Consider the following 26,957-nt stretch of genomic DNA (forward strand, 5'->3'; position numbering starts at 1 on the left):
AAATGGGTACCGGCAGGAAGTAATTCCTCAAGCTGTGTGCACCAGAATCGGTAGACTACCTTAGCTGGGGTAATATAGGAGCGCCTTGAGCACCTAGTAAGGTGGATACGTGCACTATACAAATCCTATGTTATTATTATTACTGGAAGAAGCGACATACATGTATAGCTGGGGTGTCCTATCACTAGCCTGTCCTATCACTTTTCCATGTGACAAAGAAGTTGAAAAAATGAATTAGGAAAGCTAGGTCTCTATACTACATAATGCCCATACTTTTTCATTTTTGCAAATTTGTGTGTATGTCTTCATGTTGCTATCCAAATACCATGGTGCCACCCGATTTCATCTTCATTGTGACAAAAACAAGCATAATACATGTAACTTGTGTTTTAGTAGATGCCTTTGTCACAGAGGGTTATAAAATGCATTATTCTCCCAATCTTCTATCTAATTTCTGAAAATGTAGGAAGTACAAATGGAATATCAAAATCATGGAACATTACAATACAGTTACATTGAAAGGTTGCATTCAATCTGAATATAATATTCCATTCAACATAACAAGAATCTTTGGGACACCAATCCACTGACAAAATCATCTAACGCATATCAATGAGGTATAATGATAGAAACATAGGAAGTCTTAATCTATTCATTATTCCATCCTCTGTTTTTGGATAATTCTGTTTCCTTGACTATTATTTATAGGTATGTTACAACTGGGCATAGGAATAACAAAACACAATTTTTTTCTCTCTCTCTTTCTGCTGTATGAGCCTCTTTGTCTCCTAAAATGAAGTAGTATTCATTTGAAGTTAGGTGATTGTCCTATTGTCCTTTAGCTTCTACATCACCTAGCTTTCAAATCATTTTAAACTTGCAATATAACCATTACTGCAAAATTCTGTAAACCATCTAACAAGATAAACTGATGTATTTCATAAAATATATTTTCACACAGCTTTTAAAAGATGAAAACGTCTTATCTAGATAATAAACTTGAATATAATTCTTAATTGCAATCACTTGACAAAATCTCTTAGCAAAGATGCAGAATCTATTGCTGCTATCACTCAGTCTGTGTCTTGAGATAAAACAGTCAAATAAATAATTCAATTTATAGTATAACATGGCTCAAACCAACCAATATAGCTTGCTTGAATCAACTAAGACCTTTTACAAATGCATTCTCTTTTATATTACATACCACTTTGGTAATATTTCTCCAAAAATATTTAAATATATTTATGAGTTTCTAAACAACAGTGTTTCTATAATTCATTAAAATTTAAATATTTGACGCCTATAACAATGAAGTTCATTTTGTCTACACAAAATGAGCCATTGGAAAACAGGCACACAACAAGATGGCAAATATCCTCACAAAAATAATCATAATCATGATATAGTAGGGTAAAATGCACACACGGTTATAAAATGGAACAACATACCCCTCTCTTTACCGGGGAAACATGTTTAAATCTTCAAACATTTTCCCGTTGGCAGTTGAGTATAAAATCGAGGTTACGGTATGTCCTATTTACACTGTACATTTCGTGAAAACCACAACTCATTTTTCAAAACCTAAAACATTGAAATATGTTATCTTATCAATAAAAAGGGATGGAGTTTTTGAAAAGTATCTCAGTAAATGTTCACTTTTTATAGCTTGTTTGGGGTTTCGCTTTTTTTATCAGAAACTTTGATTGGCTTTGAAGCATATTCAGAAAAAAATAACCCATTTCTTGTCAAAGGGGTTGATTGGGAGACCATTATTAAATAATGGTGTGCAATAACTCTGTTGGTGACGTAATGTTATAACATGGTCTTATTTCTTGTGCTGATCTTTAGTCGCGAGTGTTTCTGTTCCTTATATTTGTAGAGATATCATTGCAGTGGCAGGTCATCAATGACGTCCTGATAACTCATCATCCACATCTCAATATTTATCAATAGCTGTAAAGCAATTTGAAATTTTTGGTTAATTATATATATATATTTTTTGGGGGGTGGGGGCAGAGGTGATTTTTGGTCTGTTTGCCCTTTCAATGCTAAAGAAAGAACAAAATGGTTCATGAAATGGACCATGAGATAAATAAATATCTGAAAGATCTTTAATATAAACAATATATTAAATAAATTTGATATTAATTTCTGTCCAAGATTAAAGCAAAGAAAATGATATATGCAATTAAAACACCCAACAAGAGCTGTTTATGAAATTTTAATGCCAATGATCATCCTTGTTGCAATAATCTCAAAATTATAATCATTTAGAATTGCATGTATCCTTGTAACTCTTTCATCTTATTCGCTTCATCAGGAGAACACGTCCGAATATATATCACAGCATCAGAATTGCATCAGTTTAAATCTCAATAGTTGATGACGTCTTTTCAACTCGTGATCACATCACTTGACTGCTTGCATGGTCGGCATGGATATTCCTCTATCAATGTCTATGCATTCTTTGACCTTTATAGCTTGTATGATCTTCACCTGACAGAGACCCTCTCATCTTTCTCCGGATCCCTGTCTACCTGGTGTCTGAGCAGACCCTGATGACTCGGCCGCCCCTGATGAAGTAGTAGCCTGATCATGCAACACTTCTTCTTCCTCGATGCCATTGCTGGTTTTCCGGGTCGTGTTGTTGTCATTGGAGTCATTTTTATGGAAGACATCTTTGTTTGGTTTCTGGTCGGTCGGGTCCTCGTCAATGTCCAGTACCTTGGCTCCAGTGTTTACCTCTGTGTTTGAGAGAGATGAAAGTGCAACAGTTTCTTATTTCACTTTAAACAAGTATTCAGTCAAACAATGGTAAATTTATTGGAAAAGTTCTTGGACAAGGTCTTTCAGAAAACTCTCTTGAGAGACCTTGTTTATACTGCATTCCAAAACTAAGTCTTTAAACTAATTTTGCTGAAGTTTATGATAAATACTCTTGTAAAACTTTACAGGAATTTTATACACATGAAGAAAGAAACATAAGCCATGTGAATAGAAACTTTAAAATATCTGGCAGTACCCACCTTGTTGCCCAAGATCTCTCCACTTGGCCTTGTTTTTATGAAGGTGTTCATGCCAACTACGAAGACACCTTACCGGGATTGAATTCCGTCGACCTAGACTCACTCTTCCTGGACTACTAGGTCTATCACGATCCTAAACAAGAAAACAACACAGATTAACTTTCGAATCTGATATCATTACAAGAATGAAACATAATTTAAGAATTAAGTATCAATTAATTTATTGCTAGTTCATTAATTTCAAGTACCATGCGATTAAAACAAATAAATCATATTTTGGACATGAAGGTGTTGAAAAGACAGGTGTTCCATTTTGTACTCCTAAGGAATACTGATGGCGAATACTAGTTTGACATATAACATGCATCCATTAAACATCACTAGGGTACCTTGATAGAAGGCAATTAAGATGACCTAAAAGTAAACTTTATCATTATTGAACCTTCCTTGTTCCTTTTCTCTTTTTTTTTTTGGGGGGGGGGGCACCTGTCCATGTATCTCCGAAAAGTAAAATATTTTTTGAAAGAGCCCTCACATTCATTGAATTGTTGTTTGCTGGTGCTGGGACACTAGCTGATCTGGGTGCAGAGCATGGGCGTGCCATGGGAATAGAGTTCCTCTTATTCCGTACTACACTATCTGCAGATGGAGAATTGGAGGCCGATTGAAGCTCTTCTCTTAGTATCCGATCTATCATATCCCCACATACATTCATGCTAGGATCAACGATGAAATCGATGAAACCTTGATGGGGGAAAGAAGAAGAAAGATAAATTGTAAATAAAGATTTATATCTATAAGAGACTTTCAGAAGCCTATGCATTATTTCTTCTATATTCCGCAGATTTATTAAATGGGGAGACTGAGGTAAGACATTTGTTAGGCATTTATCAAATACATCATGAAATTGATATTTTGTTGTCTATCAATATTTAGTTTCATATTTCAATTTTGCCCTATCATTCTATCATCTCCCCAGGAGCTTAAACATTCTTGAGAGCACTTCATCAACAATTCCGCTTGACACGTTGTCGGATCTGACAACTTTCCTTGGTTAAAACAGGTCGAGAAGCACCCGGGAAGCACAGGTGTCAGACTATTACTATTGGCACTGTCAGATCTAACAGACTTTGCTGAATAAAACACAGAAAACTCATTTCGTGATCAGACAAACTATCAAACAATTGCAGATTGAATCACTTCGTTCCTCAACATCTTTGTCAGTTAAGAATGTACTGGTACCACTGATTATTTTTATCAAGGCCTTCTTTCCTTACTTATACTATCTACCCCTTCCCCCTCTTTATAAGGTGTGGTAAGATATAAATCTGTTAGGATTTATTACTCAAAACTCAATGCACTAAAGTATGAATAATGATATCATAACTCCTTCAGAAGAAAACACCTATCTACCAACTTTTGACATAACAATTATGCAACTGTCACTTGTTGTAGCTTGAATACTGAACATCAGTTGCTTAAAAGATGAGATCAAAGTGAAGTTCCTCACCTATTTGTGACTCAGCTAGGAGTGTTGAATTCCTGTCGCATAGAGGTGATATTGGCAAGCCCATTTCTCTTTCTCTGTCGCCCTGTTCACAAAGACAACAAAAGAAACACAAAGGAATACAAAGAAGCGAAGTTTATCAAAGAGTTCAGTTGTTATTTCATGTTTTATTTTCCATGTAACGAGTCAAAAATTATTGTTACTTGTATCCCAACTTTCCAGTATTTCTGTCCATTTCTTTCTCTTTCTTGTGGTGTCAAAACTAACCTGGGTCCTGTAACACAAAGGTATGCGATTGATCATACGCTTGATTGTCATGATAACTTGTACATTGTAGTCAATGGAATCAATCGTAGACAAATGTTCTATGATCATTGCTAAGCTTTGTGTTACTGGCCCCAAGGTGAAGGTGATCTTCACTGTGATCATTACTGTGAAGGTGATCATCACCGATAGGGAAGATCAAAGGGTTCTACTCACCTGCCTAAAGAATTCCCGTATAAGCAATGTGGTCCATTTATAATGGAACTTCCATTCCTTACTAGGATGGCTGATGTCTGCACAGTGAAGTGTGAGTGCCATGACTTTAGGTTTGTCCAATCTAATTAACAAAATTAATCCAAGATGAGTGCAAATATATAATTATGTTTGATTTCAGCAGTTTCACACAAAAGTCATTTGATATAACCCCGTTTGTCAAAACGGCATTGCGCATACCTCACGGGTCTCGATAAAACAAATTCAGACGATGAAGAAATAAAGTTCGTTTGGAAATAGGGATTCAGCAGAATGAATACAAACAATTGATTTATAGCTAGATACTTAATAAAATCAATGCACATACAAATTAGTGAAAAATATGGCAAATGGATTCAGGGAGTTTCTATTTTTTCTTATTTTTCCATGAGGCGACGGGGGCGGATACAGACAAGCCATGTCAAATAATATTTTAGAAGGTAATAATTTATATTTCTGTCTGCTATTTTATTTCTGCCCAGTGATTATTCATTATCAGGTATTCATGTTTAAAATAAGACATATAGAGTATACACATAAAACAAATTATTGTTTGACGATAAAGAAGCCCAACAATCTCCTGACTTACGCTTCTGTGGTGGAGATCATCGCTTTCATCTGCTTGATCTGTTGGAAATGAAAGGACATGTCTGTGGCTAGTACCATGTCAATTACCAGGTTCCGAAGCTCCCTGGGGAAAAGGAAAAAAAACGATAAAAATAGGAATAATCAAGGAGTTATTCAAGCGGATGCCCTGCTTCGTATCAAAAGGAGTACAATATGCGAAGCGATTTTCATTACTTAAGTGATGGGCTGTACTCATGAAACAAAGACGAAGTACATATTTCGTCTCGAGTTTGCATTCTTTTGGTTACATTGTCAAAGAAATAAACAACGTGATTAATGTCAAATACATGTAAGTAACAAAGACGAAATATTTTCACCTCAGATTTACTTTTTAACATTTCGCCAACACGCCAAAGTGGGAATAAAATTATCTAGATTGATGTTTATATATCAAATAATTAGTTTGAAAACAGAACGTCCCTAAGGTTGCATGTTTGTTAAGTTACTAATGACATATGAAAAAGATTCCATCGAATCACAATTTTATTTGCAATATTTTTAGGGGGTCTTTTTTCTTCCTTTCATAATTACTTCATATGAACTTTATCAATTGAACTCTTCCCCTCTATGTTACGCCATAATATCCTATATGAAATGATGTACACAGATGAAAATATAAAAAATAATAGGTGCATAACCCATCCTGCACTATGCATGATATGAGTAGAAGAATAAACCACTGGTGGGCATCACTTCACAATAATCATTAATCAGCTAATGATTAATCAGCTAATGACGAACATTGATGATATACCTTTACTTTAAAACAAGCTCGTGATTAATACGAACCCCAAAATGATGTGGGGTTAATATTAAACTTCGAATGCCTTTTATTTTAATGTGTTATGCGTGAATTACTGAATCTAATTTCGAAATACATCATGTATGACATAGTAATGTTCTTTTGTCGTACATTCATGCGTACGATCCGACTATTATGCATGCATGAAATGGTTTAAATGTAAAGGAGTGTATTGCTCTGTCGTGAATTAAATTCAGGATGATTTTTAACTTGAAGTTCATACAAATAGTGCGTCCCAGAAAAAGGAAACTATTCAGTCAAATAAATTATTATAAAATAAAAATCAAATCTTATTCAAAACAAGATATTATGATGGTAAACATGGATTGTATTCCATGTGTATGAGTAAAAGTTCGTGCTCTTTCGTTCAATAATAGTGATGTGACCCCAACCCAAATGTACCAGAAACAGATCGGCTCTAAAAGCGAATGTTACGTAGCAAGACAAACCTGTCCATGCATTCGACTGTGAAATTACACCACATGACATGCACACATTACTAATGAGAGTCTGCTTTAATTCATGTCACGGTCGTTAACACCAGATGAGCTATGAAGATGGAATGGGGGCTCAAGTAGAGGGGGAGGGGGTCTACAAACGAACTTTCGAGTGGAAGAAAAATGTTGTCAAAGACATACTGTTACACAGATTAACACAGATTAAACTATTACGTTCAGTTGCGTATTTATATCAGCCGGGAGCCTGTGTCACGGTCTGGGGGCCCTTCCATCATTTGAAAACAGGGACGATTGCCGAAATCGCACCTCTTTCAGCATGGGGGTAAGCGTAGAAACCGCGCCCATTTTAAATCTTTGATGGGGAAGCTTTCTCCAATGTTCAGTTGATTAAACTTTCAGGAATTTCCCCTTCCCCTTGTCTTTCTCTTTCATCCCATTTTCTCCACCATTTTCCAAGTTCCCCTTTAATTATATTTTCTTTGTGACCCATGAAAGTTAAACATGGAGCCCCCTTGACCCCCCAAATATGACATGCGCTCATTGTGTTCACACTTTTTTTTATAGGGATCGAGGTCGAATGAGAATTATATCCTTGAAATACGTAATTTATGAATAAAACTTAAAGCTTAAATATGAATATAAATACTAATACAATCCAATATTGGGTAATATTTCTCATTATTGGTTTAATTGATTTCACTCCTTTTCGCACTATTCTGCAGAGGTCCGCTCCGTCGAGGGGGCGACACTCATCATTAAATATGTCAAACACAATTGCAGACTAATGGGGAAAACACATGGTATTTATTTCAATTAGCTATCGGATTTAAGATGAGAAGAATATCTGATTGATTGGGTCAACAACTGGTCATTATGTATGGTATGATGTTGTTGGTGGTGGAGGTGTCACTTATTTCTGTCAGGAATGACGATTAATGAAATCGCAGTGGTAGAGTCTAATCCATCTTTCATGTTACACTTTCGCACCCCACTTTTCTATTTTAAAGACAATCATTGTTGTTTATACATTATATATGTATGTGATTTCTTTTCAGAACTTAAAACCTTCCTGTCGAGTTGACATGTACTAATATAAAATGTTGTGTGACACAACATTTCCCATGTCATGTTGTGTTATTCAGTGGGATAAAATTGATACTTTATCATAACAGAATCTGAGTAGGAATTGATGAATGATTTCATGGTTTGTTTCAAATTCTTTCTCTTCATAAAACTTATGACAAACTTCGCGCCAAAATATCAAAGTAATTTGAAAAAGAAGTTCACCCAAAAGTCGTTTGGCGGGCGATATCTTTATTTGAAGAAAAAAATCTGACATCTCAATACATAAAGAATAAACGGATAACGAAATTTTGTTTGTGTAAAGGTGTGCAAGGACTAACAATTTCGGGGGGGGGGGGTCATTTTCATTGACTACCTGCCGTTGCAATAAACGTAAGTACTAGATAAATGTGTGATCAAAATGAAGACTGTTTGTTCGTTTATGGCAGGCATCCTTGTAATGAAAACCTCTTTGTTTCCTAAATGTTGGAAATGCAAGTATTACTTTACACAGATAATCATTCAATATTCGTACGTAATTTTATTATCAAATTGTCATAAAAGACACGCAATAAACTTTACGGAAAAAGTTATTCCCTTTTTGATAATCACGTTGACCACTACATTAACTCACTCATGCATGAAATATGGATCATGAACATATCAATTCAAAAGAAAGAGGAATATCTACCTGGAGGCATGTGAGGCGTAAATTGCCAAATGTAATTATGATTGCTTTGTAATAAAAAAGAAGACCATCGTCGGTCTTGGTTTCGTATTTTTCTGGACACCACTGTGTAACCATTCGAATTCTTTATGCATTGGTGAACGATGCCCGTTGGGGAAAGTATGAAGCCTTCCTTAAAAGCCCATGTTAGATGACACAATATACACCTTTGAAGTAGACTAATGTACAAAAGAAACGCAAATTGACATATTATTTTTCAAAATAGCATTAGGGCATTTGGTAACTGACGTTTAAATCGACCACTCATTCTAATTTTGTTTTACAAAAAGAGGTTTTAGCTTTATATGATAAAAAAAAAACTCGGTCAAACTCAAAGACGGGTCCAACCGAGACTTCAACATATCTTGTTAGTCTCTCCTCCATACTGCGAGTCAAAGAATATAATTGGCACAGCACCTTCGACGACTGTAAGAATTATTCTTTCAAGTTATAATATCAACAAAAGCTATTCTAATTTCGCAGAACGTCACATACTACAGGAACCTTGCAGCAATTTGGAACGTGGATTATTCACAATTTTTATTTGATAGGTTGGTGAATTACGAAATTTTCCTGTAAATAATATCAAAATCAAACAATTGAAAAAAAACCGGATAAAAACAAATGTGAAGATTTTTTTCTGGTAATTTTGGTGGTTCAGCCGACTAGAATGTAAAGAACCAATTTAACAGGAAGTAGAAGAATAAACAAATAACCATCCGCAAAGTGATATGAATGAATATACTTACGTGTATTCTTCTTTTGAGAGATTAGCAAGAATATTTCTTTCATCATCTCTCATGAGACGAAATGAGCTGCTTATGTGGTGATTCTCCAACACTGCTCTATCATTGTAAAACATTGCCATGTCAGATCTGAATGGTTAAGAAAAGTCAAGAAATGAAGAGAGTATAATTATTGACACGATTTGTTTAAAAAATGAGTTTCTTTTTCAGTTTATTTTCGATTGCTATACATTGATTATAGTGATTATATCTATAAAAAAGAAAAACGAAGACAGATAGTAAATCTCTACTTGTCCCGTTTTTTTGAAAAATATCTCTTCGTTTATCATGGGCAGAAGTTCTCTTGCAATAGTACATTTTGAATTCATCAATATAATTCTGTCGGATATCCAGCGAAAATCATTCTTAATTCAATACGCTAGCAAATAATCTTCAAAAGTCTTAGTTCTATTCAGGCTGTACCATCATTATCAATATATGGAGGATTATGTTGTATTGTTATCTTTGTTTTAAGTATTAATCTTTATGTACCTTTTAAATATGTATCCGTTTACCTATTTAGCATTTTTTCTTAAAATTTGATTTTGATAAAAAAAATCAAGAATAATAATCAAGAATATTTGTAATGACGTTAACTGGCATGCTTGTCTTCATCCTTCACTGATTTTAATGAATTACCCTATTTATGCTGGTGTTATTTTCTGGTTTTATGGTTGATTGCATTTTCTCTGTTTGTTGTATGTAATGTTTAACTCTCTTTAACAAGGCTCTCTTGTAACGCAGTTTTGTACTGTAGAGATCACCCTGGGTAAATAAAACAAAATGAATAAATAAATACTTCCGTTTAGAATTATGAATATCTTCTGCTGATTCTTGCGAAGAAGATTGAAAGTAGATTATGGCGGGTAGAAGGGGCGTTGGTGGTAGCAAAATAAAAATGAAAAGGGAGACACATGGATTCGAAAAGAATAATTTTGCTGCATAATTTATCGTTATTTTAATTAATACATTTTTAAAATGAAGATTTGTGGCCAAGCGAGGGATATGATCCGATTCACTCTCTCCAAAATCAACACTAACCAAGATCAGCATGATAATGCACACGAAATACATACTACCCTAGGAGATTATATGGGGTCAGCGTTTCTATAGAAACCATGACGATGAAGATTTTTAAAGTGACAGGTTACAAGCAGGTTTATCCCTACTAGTCGACATGAATGATAATTACACCGTCACAATTGCAAATTGAAAGTTGATCTATTCAAATCCTTCAAAGAGAGGAGTCTCGTTAGACAGAGGAATAAGATATTGAATGAGAGGTTGGTGATGTTTCGTTCTCAAGTGTGAGAAAAGTTATCTTCTCTAGATCTACTATAAACCCAACAAGAAATAGTAAGTGACTTTGGAATCACTCTACAACATGAAATAGGAGAGAAAACCAAGGATGGGGAGTAAAAGAAGAGCTTGCTCTAACTCTAATGTTCTACAACCCAACCATAGTCACGTATGTTTTGACAATCGTTGAGCCCAGCGACGTAAACATTGAACTTAAGTCCGTGGATGACATGTTCTTCACCGGCACTCGAAACAAGATTCTCTTGGAGTCTTTTTGGATTGACCTTAATCTTGACAAATAAATTCCCGAATTGGAATGCAAGCTGAATTCCAGGCTCACCATCCCTCATTACCGCTCCCTTACTCCTCTCGTTTTGCTCCTTCATTTTGTTTTTTTACGAGCATATCCGTTTCATATTAGCGTGTATACATGGTCCAAGAAGTTCAGGAATTTAGTCTTCTTCTCATCTTTCTTTTCACCTTTCCATCCACTAACTACTGACTTTACGTTATTTTCCTTCCTCTTGAACCCCTTCCTTCCCCCTCACCATGTACTATTGACCTTCAGACGGATATCTTCAAGCAATATTGTCTCTTAAACATTCTGTTTATTCTCAACAGAAGCAGAAATTATTCATTATCTATTTATAGTCATCATTCTGTGACAAAAAAAATGCCGACTCTTACACTGAATATCTCCATGATGAGCGATAGCTCAGTCGACATATAAGAGCTAGGGCTTCGGATTCCGGGGACGCGGGTTCGATTCCTACTATGCGTGCCTTTTGTTAAGGCATTAATCCTCATTACCAGGTACCTCGGAGAGAATCTTCTGTCGTCGATCCTCTGGTTGCTTGCTTACAAGCATTCATGCTTTCTTAGCAATCAGGTAAAACATCACCAACATCACCAATCACATAGCTTTTCTAGAAAATATACTGTGTGTTATACGACGTTTCATCATGCACATTCGATGTTTGTTAATCAAGTTCATCGTCCCCTATTAAATCATTTTTACCAATTACGCCATCTGTTTAACCCCTTTCACACCAATTTATCTTTTATTCTACCCCTTCGTAATCCGTCATGCTACTTCTACACCCAATCCATATCCATCCATTCCTTCTTTCATCTGTCCTCCATCCTCATCCTGGCGTCAATGTTTGGTGAGAGTCTCACGAATCTATCTCCAGTCTTTACCCAGCCTGGGATCTGGAATTCCAGCAGATTTGTGCTGGTTCGTTGGTCCAGCTGTTTGGGGACGATGATTTAGCTTATCGCCACTCTCATTGCGACAGTATATGGGGACCTATGATGCCAAAAGACAGTCACGAATAGTTGTTTTCTCACAAAATTCATCAAAATCCACCCGTCACAATGATTCCTCTAACGCCTTGGGGTTCGTGCGACATAGAACATGACTAAGAGGGTGTTGTGCAAGTCACTTTCCACCGAGCGTGCAGAAAAAGCACAGTGAACATGAACAACTATTTTGGGGAAAAAAATGACAGGATTTTTTTGCTTCTAGGCACATGAAACGTGAAAGTTGAATTATTGATTAAGATGAGACCAAATGATATTTTTGAACACCCCTAGGCTCTATCTCATCACAAATATTGTATGTCCTATTATTCAGCCTGAAACACCGTGAGGACTACACTGCCATCTGGTGATTTATACACAAGATAATAATCATATTGATATCAATGATGCTAAAACAGAGTGTGAACAACTATTCGATTATACATATTACAATCCAAGACGAAACACAATAGCATAGCGGCTTTGAAATATGCACCCGAAAGACTATGACACATAGCCGAACAACACGATGTGCAAATAAAATTGAGACAAAATATCGAGTTATGATTGACTATTATTATTACAGTTTAGTACGTGAAACTAATATCAAAATCATAAATTATCATTTTGACGATCCAAAAATGTAGGCCTACTCCCAAATGCGTACTGAATAGAAAACTTTGTCCGAAAAAAATGCAGTCAAGGTCTTGACCCTCGCGAGGATTACACGGAGCCAAGGATGTACGCCGCAAATTGGCAACATTTTCAATTAGAGAAGCTTCGGTTTACCAACCTAACTATAGATACACAAACGAGGGAATTGCATTAGCCTATCATAAGAGAGACAACTTTTTACTCCGCCTCTAATTGGGTTCATGTATCACATGACTATCTACGTCATCAGCGGTAGATATGAACTTAGCCGGTAGAGGAAAAGAGACTGGGTTATTTATCGGAATGTCCCAGGCGATGACAGTGTAACGGTTGTCCGTCATACTTTGGCTTGAAAAGGGGGAAAAGATTTATATGCGTTTGCTTCCGGGGCGACGGTCATCATTCAATGCAATGAGCTTTATATATATATATATCCGCTAGGGAGTCATTCTCTTTGAGATGAAACAAATGGTATTGCATGTTTGGGTATAAGATTCATTTATTGTACAAATCCAAGCCTGTCTCATTATAAATGACTGATCTGAGACATAAAAGATAAATTAAACCTGATAAAACGCCAGTGTATGCCAAAATGTTGATAAACGTTGACCTCGGCTTCTCAAGTCATTTTCTGTAATACATGTAAATCCACTGTACAAAATGACCTTAGTTCAGTAGGGTCTATAGTACTATAATGAGCCAAATGTATAATTTTATTGATTAATAATATTTTATTGAAACAAACCGATTTAAAATGAACCAATTAGATAAAATCAGCAGAGTTACCTGTTCATTATAATTATAGTCATTATTAAAACCCCTTAAAGGTATTTACAATAACAATTATATCCGATTAATTGCTTTTTTAAACTAGATTGCGATACAGTAAGATATGTGTATATAAAGTGGAAATGGTCACTCCTTGGTAATTGAAGAAGAGTCTCCACGTTAATAGAAGTCCTGAAATATCACTTTTTATAGTACCAAGACCAGCTTTCCTTTGTCATGTTTTTTTGTGTGTATTCCCGATGCTATCCAACTGATGCGCGCGTGTAAGCTGTTCCTATCTAAAAGGCAATACTATACGCTATCAGATGACCCATGTGTATACATTTACTCAAGATAATTACATTACTCTTTTGCACCCAGCACATTCTCTCGTCCAATTGTTCGTTTTTGTAAAGGTATAAAGTGATTTTCCGTTTGCTTCCTTCAAACGCACGAAACTATGTTTATTTATAGAGAACATCATTTGCTGTAGATACGGGAAAGAGTGTTTGAGTTTGTTCAAGGGATGAATAGTATTCCCAATGAGCACACATAATATATTGATTAAAGGAACGGGGCACACATGAGAGGGGGGGGGGGGTGGCATGTCTTTAATGAATAGGGGGATGGAGACGATGATATTGGGAAAGTTGACAGGGGATATTCTCGGTCTCCTTCAGATGAGAATGCATGAGTCTACTTTGCCCAATCATACATTATCCCTATAACATAATAGATGAAACTAATGACAAACGAAACACTAAGTACATATGCATTACTGACATAAGCTATAAGAGTAGGACTCCACATAGATCATGTATACGAAATATAAAAAGGAAATAAGCCATGCACATTATTATGTGTTTCATTTAAGGAAAAGTCACACATACAAAATCATACACATGATTTTTATCAAAATATCAATTCAGTTCATGATTATAATGCCTCATAAACATGATGAAGATGTGGACATGGTCGACAAAACTACTACTACTACTACTACTACTACTACTACTACTACTACTACTACTACTACTACTACTACCACTACTAAGTACTACTACTACTTCTACCACTGCTACTACTACTTCTACTTCTTCTTCTACTACTACTATTACTACTACTACTACTACTACTACTACTACTACTACTACTATGGTTATTTATAATGCGCTTAAGACATAATATTGTACGTATTTAAGCGCTTCCTGATTTATTATTACCCCGGTCTTTGGATTCAATCAGTCATTCTCGCAAACAACGTATATATGCACATCTACCACTCCCCGGGAAGTATTCTAGTCAGTCGCTTGTGAGGTGCACACAGTGCTGGGCAAGCTGCAATGACCTATTTCACATTCTACCGGGTACCCTTTCACCACCAGGGTGGAGTGATGAGAGTGTGATAATGCCTTCCCAAAAGACGCTAGGCCGCGATGGTATTCGACCCTCTGATTAGAAGGCGAGATTTAGAACTACTACACCACGGATCCTCCACAAAATGGCCGTCCAGCCCAAATCTACCAAAATAAAAAACCTTTCAGAAGCTTTTCAACACCGTCAAGATCTAGGAAGAGCATTCAATCTCTCTCATTAAATCTTTATTTTTCAACTTTGAAATGAAAAACAAACCCAACAAAAACAAACATCAATTAATCAGAATCAATCGGAATCTCTATTTTACTCCTTCTTTTAAATCCTTTCTATCTTTTCTCTACCTGTTATCCATCATCTCTTTACCTCTATGGATCAAACAGAATTAGTATTATGAGGAAACAAACTGGAGCACAAAGCGACCGTAGATTTCCATGGCCATTTCAAGAGAGCTTCTTCTATTTTTAAATCGCAAATGTTCGGATATTTTGGCGGCGTCGAATATTCACTCCGTTACACTCCATTTGCGGAGCTACCTAATGGATTAGGAATTCAATGGGCATTTTCATATCATGCGATCATTGTTTACTGATTTGTGCAACTTAGATTCCATTTTGTTGACTGCATTGATGTCATATGGAGAGCCACCTGACGGGATAAACACGGTCATAATAATTAACTAAGTTGATAAAGATGCTGTTTTTAATATAAACGGCTATAAAGGTAACAAATATATCGCGATGAAAATGATGTAGTTGTTGTCGCTGATGATGATTTACGGAGGTGCTGGTAAGGGAAATGAAATATGATTTTCTACCAAAAAAGGTACACTGCGGTATGAACGACCACGTGCGCATATTTGGAAGTAAGGATTAAGAGATCCCTCTTTGGAGTGAAAAACACTTTTTGATTTGTGAAAAAAATATTGTGATCGATCTATAAGCTTGTCCCCCAAAGTCCCCCATAATGAACAATTTTCAGCCCCCATTCATTTTTAAAACATACCCCCAATCTATGCATCCATACGCTCGTATTTTTGTTTGTTAACCTGTCTTTTAAACCTGTTTTTATCACAATTCCATTTTTATGGTCAATCTGAATAAAACACATGGTTGAATGCGTGCTTTAAGTTTTATGTTATATACACACGATTTTTTAGTAAATCTAAATCTTCTTATATCTATATTTAATCCATCTTGGTTAGGAAGGTATTTTATATCAGTCGATTTTCTCATGTCGCTGTTTATAATATCTTTAAAAAAATCTATTTTTACATCCATCCATCTCATTTCCACTCACCCTTGAAGCCACTATGAAGTCCATTCATATTACTTACTTTGTATTAACATGGAACGCATTTGTAGTACCCGTGTGTTCAAAGTCGTGAATTATTGCTGCTAGAAGTGAAGCGAAGATCTCTAAGTCAGACAACCAGTGCTGTAAAACAATCATAACAAAACTTAGGTATTCGACAGAAAAACATCTTAGAAAAGGAGGGGTGTAAAGTCTTCATAATTATGTTGTCAAAGAGGAATGATAAATAGAGAAACACAGAATTAGATAGAGCGGAAGAAAATGAAGATATACAATAATTCTTTTTCAAAATTTATCACAATAGCGATGCATTCATTATCTTGAATTTAATCATTTTACTTCGCTTTGAAAAGAAAAAAAATATAAATTCATATTATACTAAAAAATAATGAAGGCGTCGGAAGCGGGTGGGGGGGGGGAGGGCGTCCCCCTAATTATTTTGTTGATGATCTTTTTTTTTCTTTAAAAAAAAATTGTTAGTCCCTCCCTTGCTTGTCAATATTGTTTCCTGTGTCCCCCTAAAATTTTGGGCTTCCGCCGCCAATGAATCTGGAGAATAAATTGAAACTAGTAAAACAAAAAGTGAAACAAGTGAAAAAACGTGATTCGACTTTTCTTCGATTAGTTTATTCTATATATTAATATTTATATATAATATATAAATATATCCGCGTACCACTTTTTTCGAATAAGCCTTCATTCGTATGATGAATCGAATTTCATTTAAAAGTCACACACAATGTGTTTCGTGAATGTTAGTTTCCAACTTAATAAAAATTCTTTACGAAGTGAACAAGTGACACACTTTAAATAACATGTGCACGAAAATAAGCGACAAGGTGGATCACCAGGAAAAAACAGAAACACAATAGGCACGTTAGAGCAGGTACCTATCATTCAGGGTTTGAAATCGACAATTTTTTGGATGACCGATAGAATTTCATCCCAAAGTATATAAAATTGGAGAAAAAAAACATGAATTCATGTACTGAAAAAAGGAGAGAAAGAAAAAACACGTACCAATTGCAAACAATATAGAGTTGGAATAGAATGACATAAGCGTTTGGCATTGTTTGACATAACTGTTTGATATATCAAAGACAAATGGCAAACTTTGTTCCTGGTGTACTTGTGAGTCGTTTATAGCATAATAATAATAATAAAATGGTCGGTAAAATTTTCTAATTTCTAGCCCTGTTTGGTGTCACAACAGTAGTACTCAATCTATACCCTCGCGCGCATGTATATCATCGGCGATTCACACATAGGAACCTCCTCAGATTACACTTCTTTACGCATACGTCACTAAGCAACCAAAGAAGATGTTGCCATAGCAGCACACGCGAAACAATATGCACTAAATGTAATCAATGCAGTAATTGATTGAGGATGATAAATTTAACGCTACTTTCTGCCCTTTATTCCCAAAGCTCCTTTTATTGTTCTTTTTTAGTCGATCATTATATAGAGATTTGTTTTCTTCACTCGAGACCCAAGCGGTGCACTAATTTTCTTGTCTATCTACTAACAAGGACACCGTGTTTTGCGGTGGTTCTTTTATTATGTATCCGTCCATACAATCGATATCATTTGTACTGATTTCCTGCCAAATGCAGTCTCCATGGGATCATGTCATTTTATTTTAATGTCAGATTCTAGCATTAAATGTGAAGCCAAACACGATGAATCCATTCATGTTCCCATTTCCTCCCTTTTTTAAACATGATGCTAACTAAACACGAGAGGTTATCCTAGTATGGTTTTATTACATTTGATCACTTTACAAAATCTCTGTCAGTTAGTTTCCAAGCTTTGGAAGGGAATACATGAATGTTCGTGTTGGAATCGCGATTAAGAGTTAGTAATATGACACCTCTACATCATAGCACTTAATAGCATCATTAAAAGTCGCATCCCACTTCTAAAGAAAGGGTGGTGAAATTCGACCGAAGCCTTTCATCTATATCAATGTGAATATAAACCGTACTACATGATTGGTTTTGACTGTGTACTGAATTGGTAAAGCTTTACAAGTTATACAGTCGTATCTTATAGACCACTTAAAAATTATTTAATATCCAAATAATAAATCAAAGAAAATGTAAGCTCTTTGGGGTCAAGTATAAGCCAATGGGACAACTATACAGCCACGCACAATACTTGGACCGTAGAGTGGAAATATTTATTCAAAGAAATGACACAAAAACCCATCTAGCTTAATCATTACTTGAGAATACAATGTATTTTGAAATTCAAACTTCGATCTCGGCATCCTAAATACGTAGCATATTGGTTTGAAAGCGCCATGTAATTTCGTCATGTTACATCATGTGATGCAACTATACCCCGTTCACGCACCTCGAGGTCAAATGGGTGCTAAATCCAATTTTAAATTCCACACCTCGTATAAAAACAATGCTGCTAACTCCGTTATTTCACAGTGCAAAAGTAATATTTCATGTGCCATGAAGACATGGCATTGTGCGTAAATCTTATTAGAGGAACAGAATCAATGTATATCGATGTCATCTAAATTCAAGACAGGGGATTCAAAATAATTTTCTTTTTAGGAAAGAGGTGGGAACATTTCTTCCGTTAGCGTTAAAAAATTGATGAAAAAGAATACCAGCAAAGATTATTCGTACAGCGCGATGTAAAAAAAACACTTGAAAACAGACTATGACCTTAAAAAAATTGTTTGGTTATTTTACGCGGTAACGTCTTATCCCATAGCAGGTAATGTAAAAATAAAACTTCACATTACGCTCATACAATCTAAATTTCAAGGATTTAAAACCAATCCAGATCGGCTGTGATAAGTGACCATGTAGACACTATATAAATTTATTTTCAATCGTAATGATTAACTTTTAAATCTTAAAAAAAAATTCGATCAAATCTGAATGCTCTATATTTTAATGCACAAGGTTTAAATTTAGATCTAAATCTAACATTCGGCTGGACAGTATTTACAGCCGATCAACATTTTTATCAAATCTTTGGAATTTTGAATGTATCACAAGGAAATTCCATAAAACTAACCCGGTAAAAGAAATATTTATAATCGAACCCACCTCTAACATAAAAGGCATGTATTCAGGATTAGCGGTTATTTTAGAGTTGTGTATGAACGCTATTCTTTCTGCAAAGGGCCTCTGATGTGTATCGTGTTTCAATAAGTTACGCAATTATGAAGTAAACTCTAAATTCAATGGTTTGATATGATTCTTTATCAGGTGTGAATAACGAAGATTATAATTGTGAATTCACTTCGAATCATACAGATTTGATTTTAGTCAAAGGATTTAAATTCAAATCTTTAAGCTTCAAATTAAAATCTCAACGGATTGTACTTACATCCACTAGGTCTATTTAGCTGGAGACATCTGCCGATTTTGATTAATTTCAAATCATGTGATTCATATTTATTTGAGAAGCGACTATGACCGTTTTATATTCATCACTACAGAAATGGTTTCGTTCACTCACCACTAGTCCCATTCGTGCTAACATGTGATGTACTGTCTGTGTGACGTCAGCCGCATGAAGCAGATTGTGGTAAGGATTGCCATACTTGCTATAACCAAGTTCCATAGCGTCCAAGAAAGCACCGAGTACAGAATGAGGAATCTACGGAACCAAGAGGAGAAAGAAAGAATTATTAAATAAGGAACACATATATCAAATGATATGTTGAGCAGTAACACAGAGCATCATTTGACGACACAAGACAACAGACATTGTCTTTTTACCAGGTTTACTCATCGTGGCAGGCATCTTCTGGAAAGATCCAGAAGTCAATAGTAAATTCTCTTGTGTCGTCGAAGGTATGCTGACGTAGAACTACAGAAATCAACTGATAAGTGAAGAACATGAGTGGACTTCTACCACTGAAGTCCCCCCCAAAAAAGGTTGAATCAGGACTTGCTACTTGTACAAAAACTACAGATTTCATGCATGGAAATAAAATCCTCAAAGAGAATTCGGAGAAACTATCAGCTGCCATGACTGGCCACATATCTGTATCACATCAAGTTTGCGCAATGTAGGCCTATGTAGTTTAATTTTAAATTGGTAAATGAGTCTGATGATGGTGACAGTTTACATTTATCTACCAACATGAGTAAAAAGTCTTAAAATTCATCAGAAGAAACTTCAATCAGTGCTCCAGAAACATAAAAGAGCGTCAGTATCACACCTTGGTGAGACCCAATCTCAAATATGCTTGCATTACGGGCTGCTCGATTTGTGATGGAGAAGAACAGTAGAAAATCCACCTTTGCAGATACAATAAGACACTGAGCTGGAACTCCTTATGAGGATCAGAGGAAAAATCTACGTCTCATTAGCTTTTAAAAGATGCTACGTGGAGAACTCCACCTAGATCTACAAAAATACGCCTCAAAAAAAGAAACACGATTGAGACGCCCTCACGATGAACAATTCAACGTAATGTCTGCCTTCATATCAACAACACAATAAGCGAACCCCTTCTTCCAAGAAACATTCACGCATTGGAACAATCTCACAAAAGAAAAGCACTGAAACCGTAAAAAAAATCAAGCTAAAAAGGCCCTCTTAAAACTCCAAACCATGAATCGCCATCTCCGAGTAACACTTCCTTGTGGGTGACTTCGGGGAAAACGACTAGAAGGTACAAGATATACAATATTTTAACCTTGGCAAAATACTAAAAATCTCGGTAAGGTGGGAAATGTGGAAGAGTCACAAGAGCGCTCCCAAGATATTCCAGTCAAGGGTTATTAAAACGCTGTGTGTATTACCGGTGATGGTGATATTTGTCAGGAGCATAATATGAAAAAAAACTATAAATGACATTGTTGGTCATGTCAATAATCATAAAAAATAAAAAGTTTGTTATAAAAATAAGTAATCTACAATATAAATAAATATGGTTTGACAGACACTCCTAGTCAGTATAATGATAAACATTTCGTCAATGCCTTGACCTTTACACTTTTTGGTGGATCATGATGGCAATTTAAAAATCTCTGTTAGTCGATGTATTAAACAATGTGCACCTCAATAGCAGAGAGCATCTTTCATGCACCGACAAACTACTTCCCATTGACGCACTGGACGAAAAGACGGAAACACATTTCGCTTTACCAGGTGCTATTTGTGACGTGATATCTATGCTGTTTTCTAAAAATAACATGATCCTCTTTCAGGGCTTCATACAAAAGACAGGGGTACACGTCTTAATTCTGCTGGAGTAATTTACATTGTCTACCAAGGAGCAATATCATTAATCAACACCAAACATGAAATCCAGAAGAATGCACTTTTTGAAAGTCACGACGATCAAGATAACATAATGACAGTTTCTTTTTAATCCATTCGCAGGGGTAATAATACTTGAACCGTGGTACGACACCAAAAACAAGGTTCTGCAATGGAAACCCCGATGTGCCTCTTTGATGATGACTTCCCTTTTTAGCCTTGCATGCGTGAGACAAATAAGGGGCACGGAGTATATGATTAGCCCATGATACGACCTATAGGTAAGTGAGAAAGCAGTTCTCTGCCCCGAGTGACAATGATGAAGAAACCCTATCTGGATTATTACCTGTGTTGCTGGTTTAGAAGAGTTGTCGGGGGGAGAAATTGAATCTTCAGGTGAGGACAATGGCAGGGTGATTGATGAAGGGATACGAAAGGAAGATGGGAAGAACGTGAGGAGGATGAGAAAGGGAGACATAGACTGAATGAAGAATGTAAGAAAATACAATGAATAGAGATTGGCAAAAACAAGTACAGTGAGCAAAGACTTTATTAGAAATGTTTTACGAGGGACCAAAATAAAATTTATAAAAGGACATTTCGTAACTAAATCCGAAACTCTGTAACTGTTGTGGACAAATGCACAGCGATACGTTTGTCATATAATTGTGTCACAGAAGAAGCGCCGCATATCTAATGATGCCTACTGTTACATTGTGAACCTTTCAAAATACAAAGAAGGGATGGCCAAACTTAGGGTAAGTTTGGGAATAAAAAAAGAAGGATTTAGAGACGGATAGATTTAAATACAAATAGGTAGACAGGTTAATATGGAGCGTTGTGGCCCAGTGGATTAGTCCTCGGACTTTGAAACAGAGGGTCGTGGGTTCGAATCCCAGCCATGGCGTAATTTCCTTCAGCAAGAAACTGATCCACGATGTGCTGCACTCGACCCAGGTAAGGTAAATGGGTACCGGTAGGAAGTAATTCCTTAAGAAGCTGTGTGCCCTATGAACGCCTAGCTTAGCCAGGTAATATAGGAGCGCCTTGAGCACCTAACAAGGTGGATATGTGCGCAATATAAAAATCCTATATTATTATTATTGTAATATATAGACAGCATGATAGGCAGATTGCTGAAACAAGAGAGAGAGAGATTATGTGTGTGTGTGAGGGAGAGAGAGAGAGAGATTGAGAGAGAGAGAGAGGGTGAAGAAGAGAGAGTGACAGGGGGAAAGTGGAAACATTTCAAGATGAAAACAAACATATCTATAGTAGATCTGAACATACTACAAAATAAAAAAATGAAGAAAAAAAATCATTAGGTATTCGAGTGGAGTAATCAAATCCAATGAAAGACGATAACATTGAAAGAGGGTCGAGGACAAAATGATCAATTTCACTTGTAACTGATAATAAAATTTATCCTTGACTGATTTAAAATGATTAAACACTGCTGCATACTTCATCATAACTAAATAAGATATTAGAATCACTTGTCCCTAAATTGTGAAACTGCAATGAAAAGTTCTGCAATTGGTCGCAAATTTAAACTAGCAATCCTTATTGGTTATATGCAAGACTTCTAAGCTAATTGCACATGCAACACCGATTTTGATTGGTGATTGACATTTTAAGATTTAATGCAAATGTTCACGGTAGTTCTGCCCGAAGGTGATGCGTTATGCGAAAAACCTGTGAATATTTGCATTAGGATAAAAAGGGATTTGTATTTTGACTTTAAGCATGATTTTGAAAACAACAGCCTATATAATCCTCGAAAGGTTGAAGGATGGTGATAGTTGGATGAACTGTACTTGGAGGGATTGGTTTGGGGGAGAGACGATGTTTGAACAGCCGTTTGCACAGTAAATCAACCTGACAACCGGGTCATATCGCTCTGTGCTGCCTGCCACCACCAATCACACAAGAATACACAACATTTCACGTGATCTCTTCACACTGCCACCAACTTCAAAATAACTTTTGAAGTCCGTTCAAGTAATCGTCAGGTAAGTTAACACCATATTACCATCCTAATCATTTTTATGTGCGACTTCTGCGAAAGCGTGTAATAAAATTCAAAGGTATAACATCAATATAATTCTTAATTGCAAAAGACACAAAGCAGTTTGTTCCGAAGGGACTTTTTAATGGTAAACTGCTTTATGATGAGAACATTTGGCAGTGATGACGTCCGCTAATGTTTATCGCGCTAGTGCGAATAACACGACGTGAGATCGTCTGAAATATGACAGCCTTGTGTTAAATTAGAACTGACAGGCTTTAAGAGAAGGATGAGAAATAGGAGACAAAATTAAGCCCGCTATTATTCCCAGATAAAGAGGAGCAAGAAAAGACAATGATGTTATGAATAACTTCGGAAAAGTGATGTGACTCAAGTATTGAGTGTGTTCTGGAGCAGAATCAGAATATATCACCGTGTATGTGACATCTCGCTAAAGAATGTTGGACATGTGATCTATTCTTTTTTTAGGAGAAAATGTCACGTGGTATTTCATGTTTTGGACTTTTTACTCGCCATTTTGACAGATTCTCCGTGCGAATCCATTTCCTTTCCATTATCTGGCCTCCTTCAAGAAGAGCACATGAGGACCATCTCGGATACATTGTTGTAGACAGAATGAATCTTACTTCAAACGTGATCTTGCGAGGAAAAAAACCCCGTGTGATCTGAAATCACAGAATTTCTTCTCTGGCACGTCATGCATGCAATGCAGATATATATATACATATATAATATATATATATAATGAGATGAGGAACAACTCAAAAGATGACGTCAGGAAATCATTTTTAGCTTTAGCTTTTGTCTATCAAGACTTCGATATAAGCGGTCTGGAAATACAGACTATTACAGTAGGATGCCTACATGTATTCTTGGCATCAAAACAAATATATATATTTATATATAAACTCCTCAAAAAAGTTTGAAAACCTGACTTTGATCTAAAATCACTCCTCGGTTTCAGTGAATAGGTTTAATTAAACATTGATACCAATGAATAGATCATTTAATTTTCTTTAAAATGATACTTTATATGATATAATTACGGTTCAAAATGGAGGTGTAGTGACTTGAAATGTGGGGCAAGGTCAAAATTCAAAAGTTGAAAGTCACTGTCCTTTTTTCCGTGGTGATGAGTGAGTTTCTCAGCGGTTTCTTCTGATTTCGTGTACCTTCACATCAACATCAACATGGAATCAAACCACCTCTGCACTAGCAGAGACATAACAAACAAACAAACAAACATGTATGGGTATTCCAAACCATGTTATCTCACAGAACCATCACGACATAATCCACGACAAAACATTAAAATGAAGAAGCAGGGGCTTGATTTGAATGAATTTTCATTTCTATTGACAGACAAAAGAATCATGTTCTTCTTTGACCCTTCATGACTATTTCCGCTCGTTTTGCAGCATTTCAATTCAGACCTCATCCAACACTTTTGAATCCTACTCTTTTTGCGATGGCATGATCATATCAAGCATGGTATCATCTTAAAGAGAATTAGATGATCTTTTGAATGATATCAAAACGCATTATGTAAATTTGGAGTTGGGAGAAATTAATGGCCGAACTCAGATTTCCAAACTTTTTTTGGAGGGTTTTACATATATATATATATCGTCGGAATGATCGTATGCCATATTATGCTTGATAAACAGGTAATAAGGTAATATATATGTAGATGTCAAGAAAACAATTTATAGCATGTACACGAAAGATGAAGATAGGAAAGGTTTTTATATATTCTACAGATATATTACTATCGGAAATTGTATTTTATGTGTTATACTGTGATTCCAAAAGCATGATTAAGATTAAAAAAAGTAAGACCATCTTGCAATCGAAGAATACCCACGAATAAGTACTCATCTTTCCTTTTGTGGAAGAATGAGAGCACTAGAATCACTAAAACTAATTCAACAATTTTTACTCGAACTTAAATGTTATATTACTATAATGGTAATATAATCATATCTAAAAGTTACTTCTATAATGAATTCAGCATAACTTTTATAATAAAGGCTTTGAGAAACACTACTTATTCACACTGTTTTCATGTTCGTTGGCCAACTTCTGCGTCAAAATAAATTTGATCTTGTTGGGCTATGCATGAATAAACACAAATTGAACTACACATATTAATTTTACAAGAGTAATTTCGGGATTTCGTTTGGTCAAATTTTTATCATGATAAATATTCAAGCGTTGTGTTTATTTACAATCAACTGTCAATCTCAGTCGCACGTAAAGTCACATTATGTCTTGCGCACATCGATGAACAAACAAAATTTGGGTGATATATCTCATGTTCAACCTTCCACTATATTTTCAATTGATAAATCCACCCACATTATTGGCAAAAATTGTTTGGCTATCTCAAAGGGCAGTACCAGCCACGCGTGAATGAGCAAACATTAACGAAAACACTTTTGGAAGTTTGGAATAGATATCTGAATGATACAATAACAATGATTTGAGCATTTCTTGCCGTTAATTTCAATATCATGGTTGAGCGAATACGCCTTGAAACTAATGGCAAAAATGCTGAAATCATTTTTGTATCATTTAAATATCTATTTTCAAATTTCCAAAAGTGTTTTCGTTAATGTGTGCTCATTCATGCGTGGCTTCAATCAATTTTTCTTTACAGGACAGTAAGCCAAAACCTTGGAAGAATATTTTTCTCAATTGGTCAAGTTCGTTATTTTTATTTCGATTAAATTCTCAATCGATTCTTTGCCCAGGAGAAGAGTTATGAGCTTTCTCCAATAGAAAGTAGACATCACGTCTGAACTTTCTTTAAAAATACACATCGCCGCAGACTTTTTGGCTAAGACGGAGTAAGCCAAACGGCGTGCACAGTATTTTTCTATCAATATTTGCACACATGGGAAGCCGATGGCAGACTCATCCAAGCTAATACCCGGATTCTAAAAACTGTCACAGATCCCATGAAGATGAAGAATAAACTATAGGGAAACCAACCAATACAGCAAGTTGGATCAAGGATCATCGAACTTGATATGATGGGTTATGGATCATCATGTGTTAGGAGCTTGGGGTGGAGAAGGTGGAAATTGAGTTACGAAACTTCCAACAGGTTCGTAAAACAGAAACCAAAATCCTGGACGTATTTATAAGGATCATATTTGGAAAAGTTGCAAATCTAAGGTGTTTTATCTATACAAAAAATATGTGTAGTCTAGGTATGAAAATGACTACATCCATTTTCAACAACTGTATTGCCAAAACGATGAAATAAGAGGGGTTGGGACCATCGTGTTAGGGGAGAGAGTGTGCTGTTAGAATCATTGTTCTAGGTAAGTTGCGGGATCGGAATCGTAGTGGTATGTGAGTGTGTGGGCTTCGGAAACATTGTGCTAGGTGTGTGTGTGGGGTCGAGATCGTTGTAATATGTGAATATTTGGGTCAGGATCATTGTGGTAGGTGA

At 35.8% G+C, this 26,957-nt stretch overlaps 1 protein-coding gene across 1 annotated transcript in view; it reads right to left on the reverse strand.

The window, feature by feature from the left end:
* Window positions 1-96: 96 nt before the first annotated feature.
* The window catches only part of LOC121428803 (calcium/calmodulin-dependent 3',5'-cyclic nucleotide phosphodiesterase 1A-like), a 49,532-nt gene continuing 22,671 nt past the window's right edge, over window positions 97-26,957 (reverse strand). Inside the window, exons 6-14 of the mRNA XM_041625647.1 lie at window positions 19,714-19,854; window positions 16,247-16,347; window positions 9,478-9,603; window positions 5,642-5,743; window positions 5,017-5,137; window positions 4,540-4,621; window positions 3,565-3,773; window positions 3,030-3,162; window positions 97-2,747 (exon numbers count right to left, since the gene is read on the reverse strand). Of these exons, the coding sequence (XP_041481581.1) occupies window positions 2,515-2,747; window positions 3,030-3,162; window positions 3,565-3,773; window positions 4,540-4,621; window positions 5,017-5,137; window positions 5,642-5,743; window positions 9,478-9,603; window positions 16,247-16,347; window positions 19,714-19,854 (1,248 nt within the window). The 3' untranslated portion in view covers window positions 97-2,514. The remainder of the gene's footprint in view (window positions 2,748-3,029; window positions 3,163-3,564; window positions 3,774-4,539; window positions 4,622-5,016; window positions 5,138-5,641; window positions 5,744-9,477; window positions 9,604-16,246; window positions 16,348-19,713; window positions 19,855-26,957) is intronic.

This window comes from Lytechinus variegatus, chromosome 1, assembly GCF_018143015.1.
Source record: "Lytechinus variegatus isolate NC3 chromosome 1, Lvar_3.0, whole genome shotgun sequence".
In the NCBI taxonomy this organism is placed as follows: Eukaryota; Metazoa; Echinodermata; class Echinoidea; order Temnopleuroida; family Toxopneustidae; genus Lytechinus; species Lytechinus variegatus.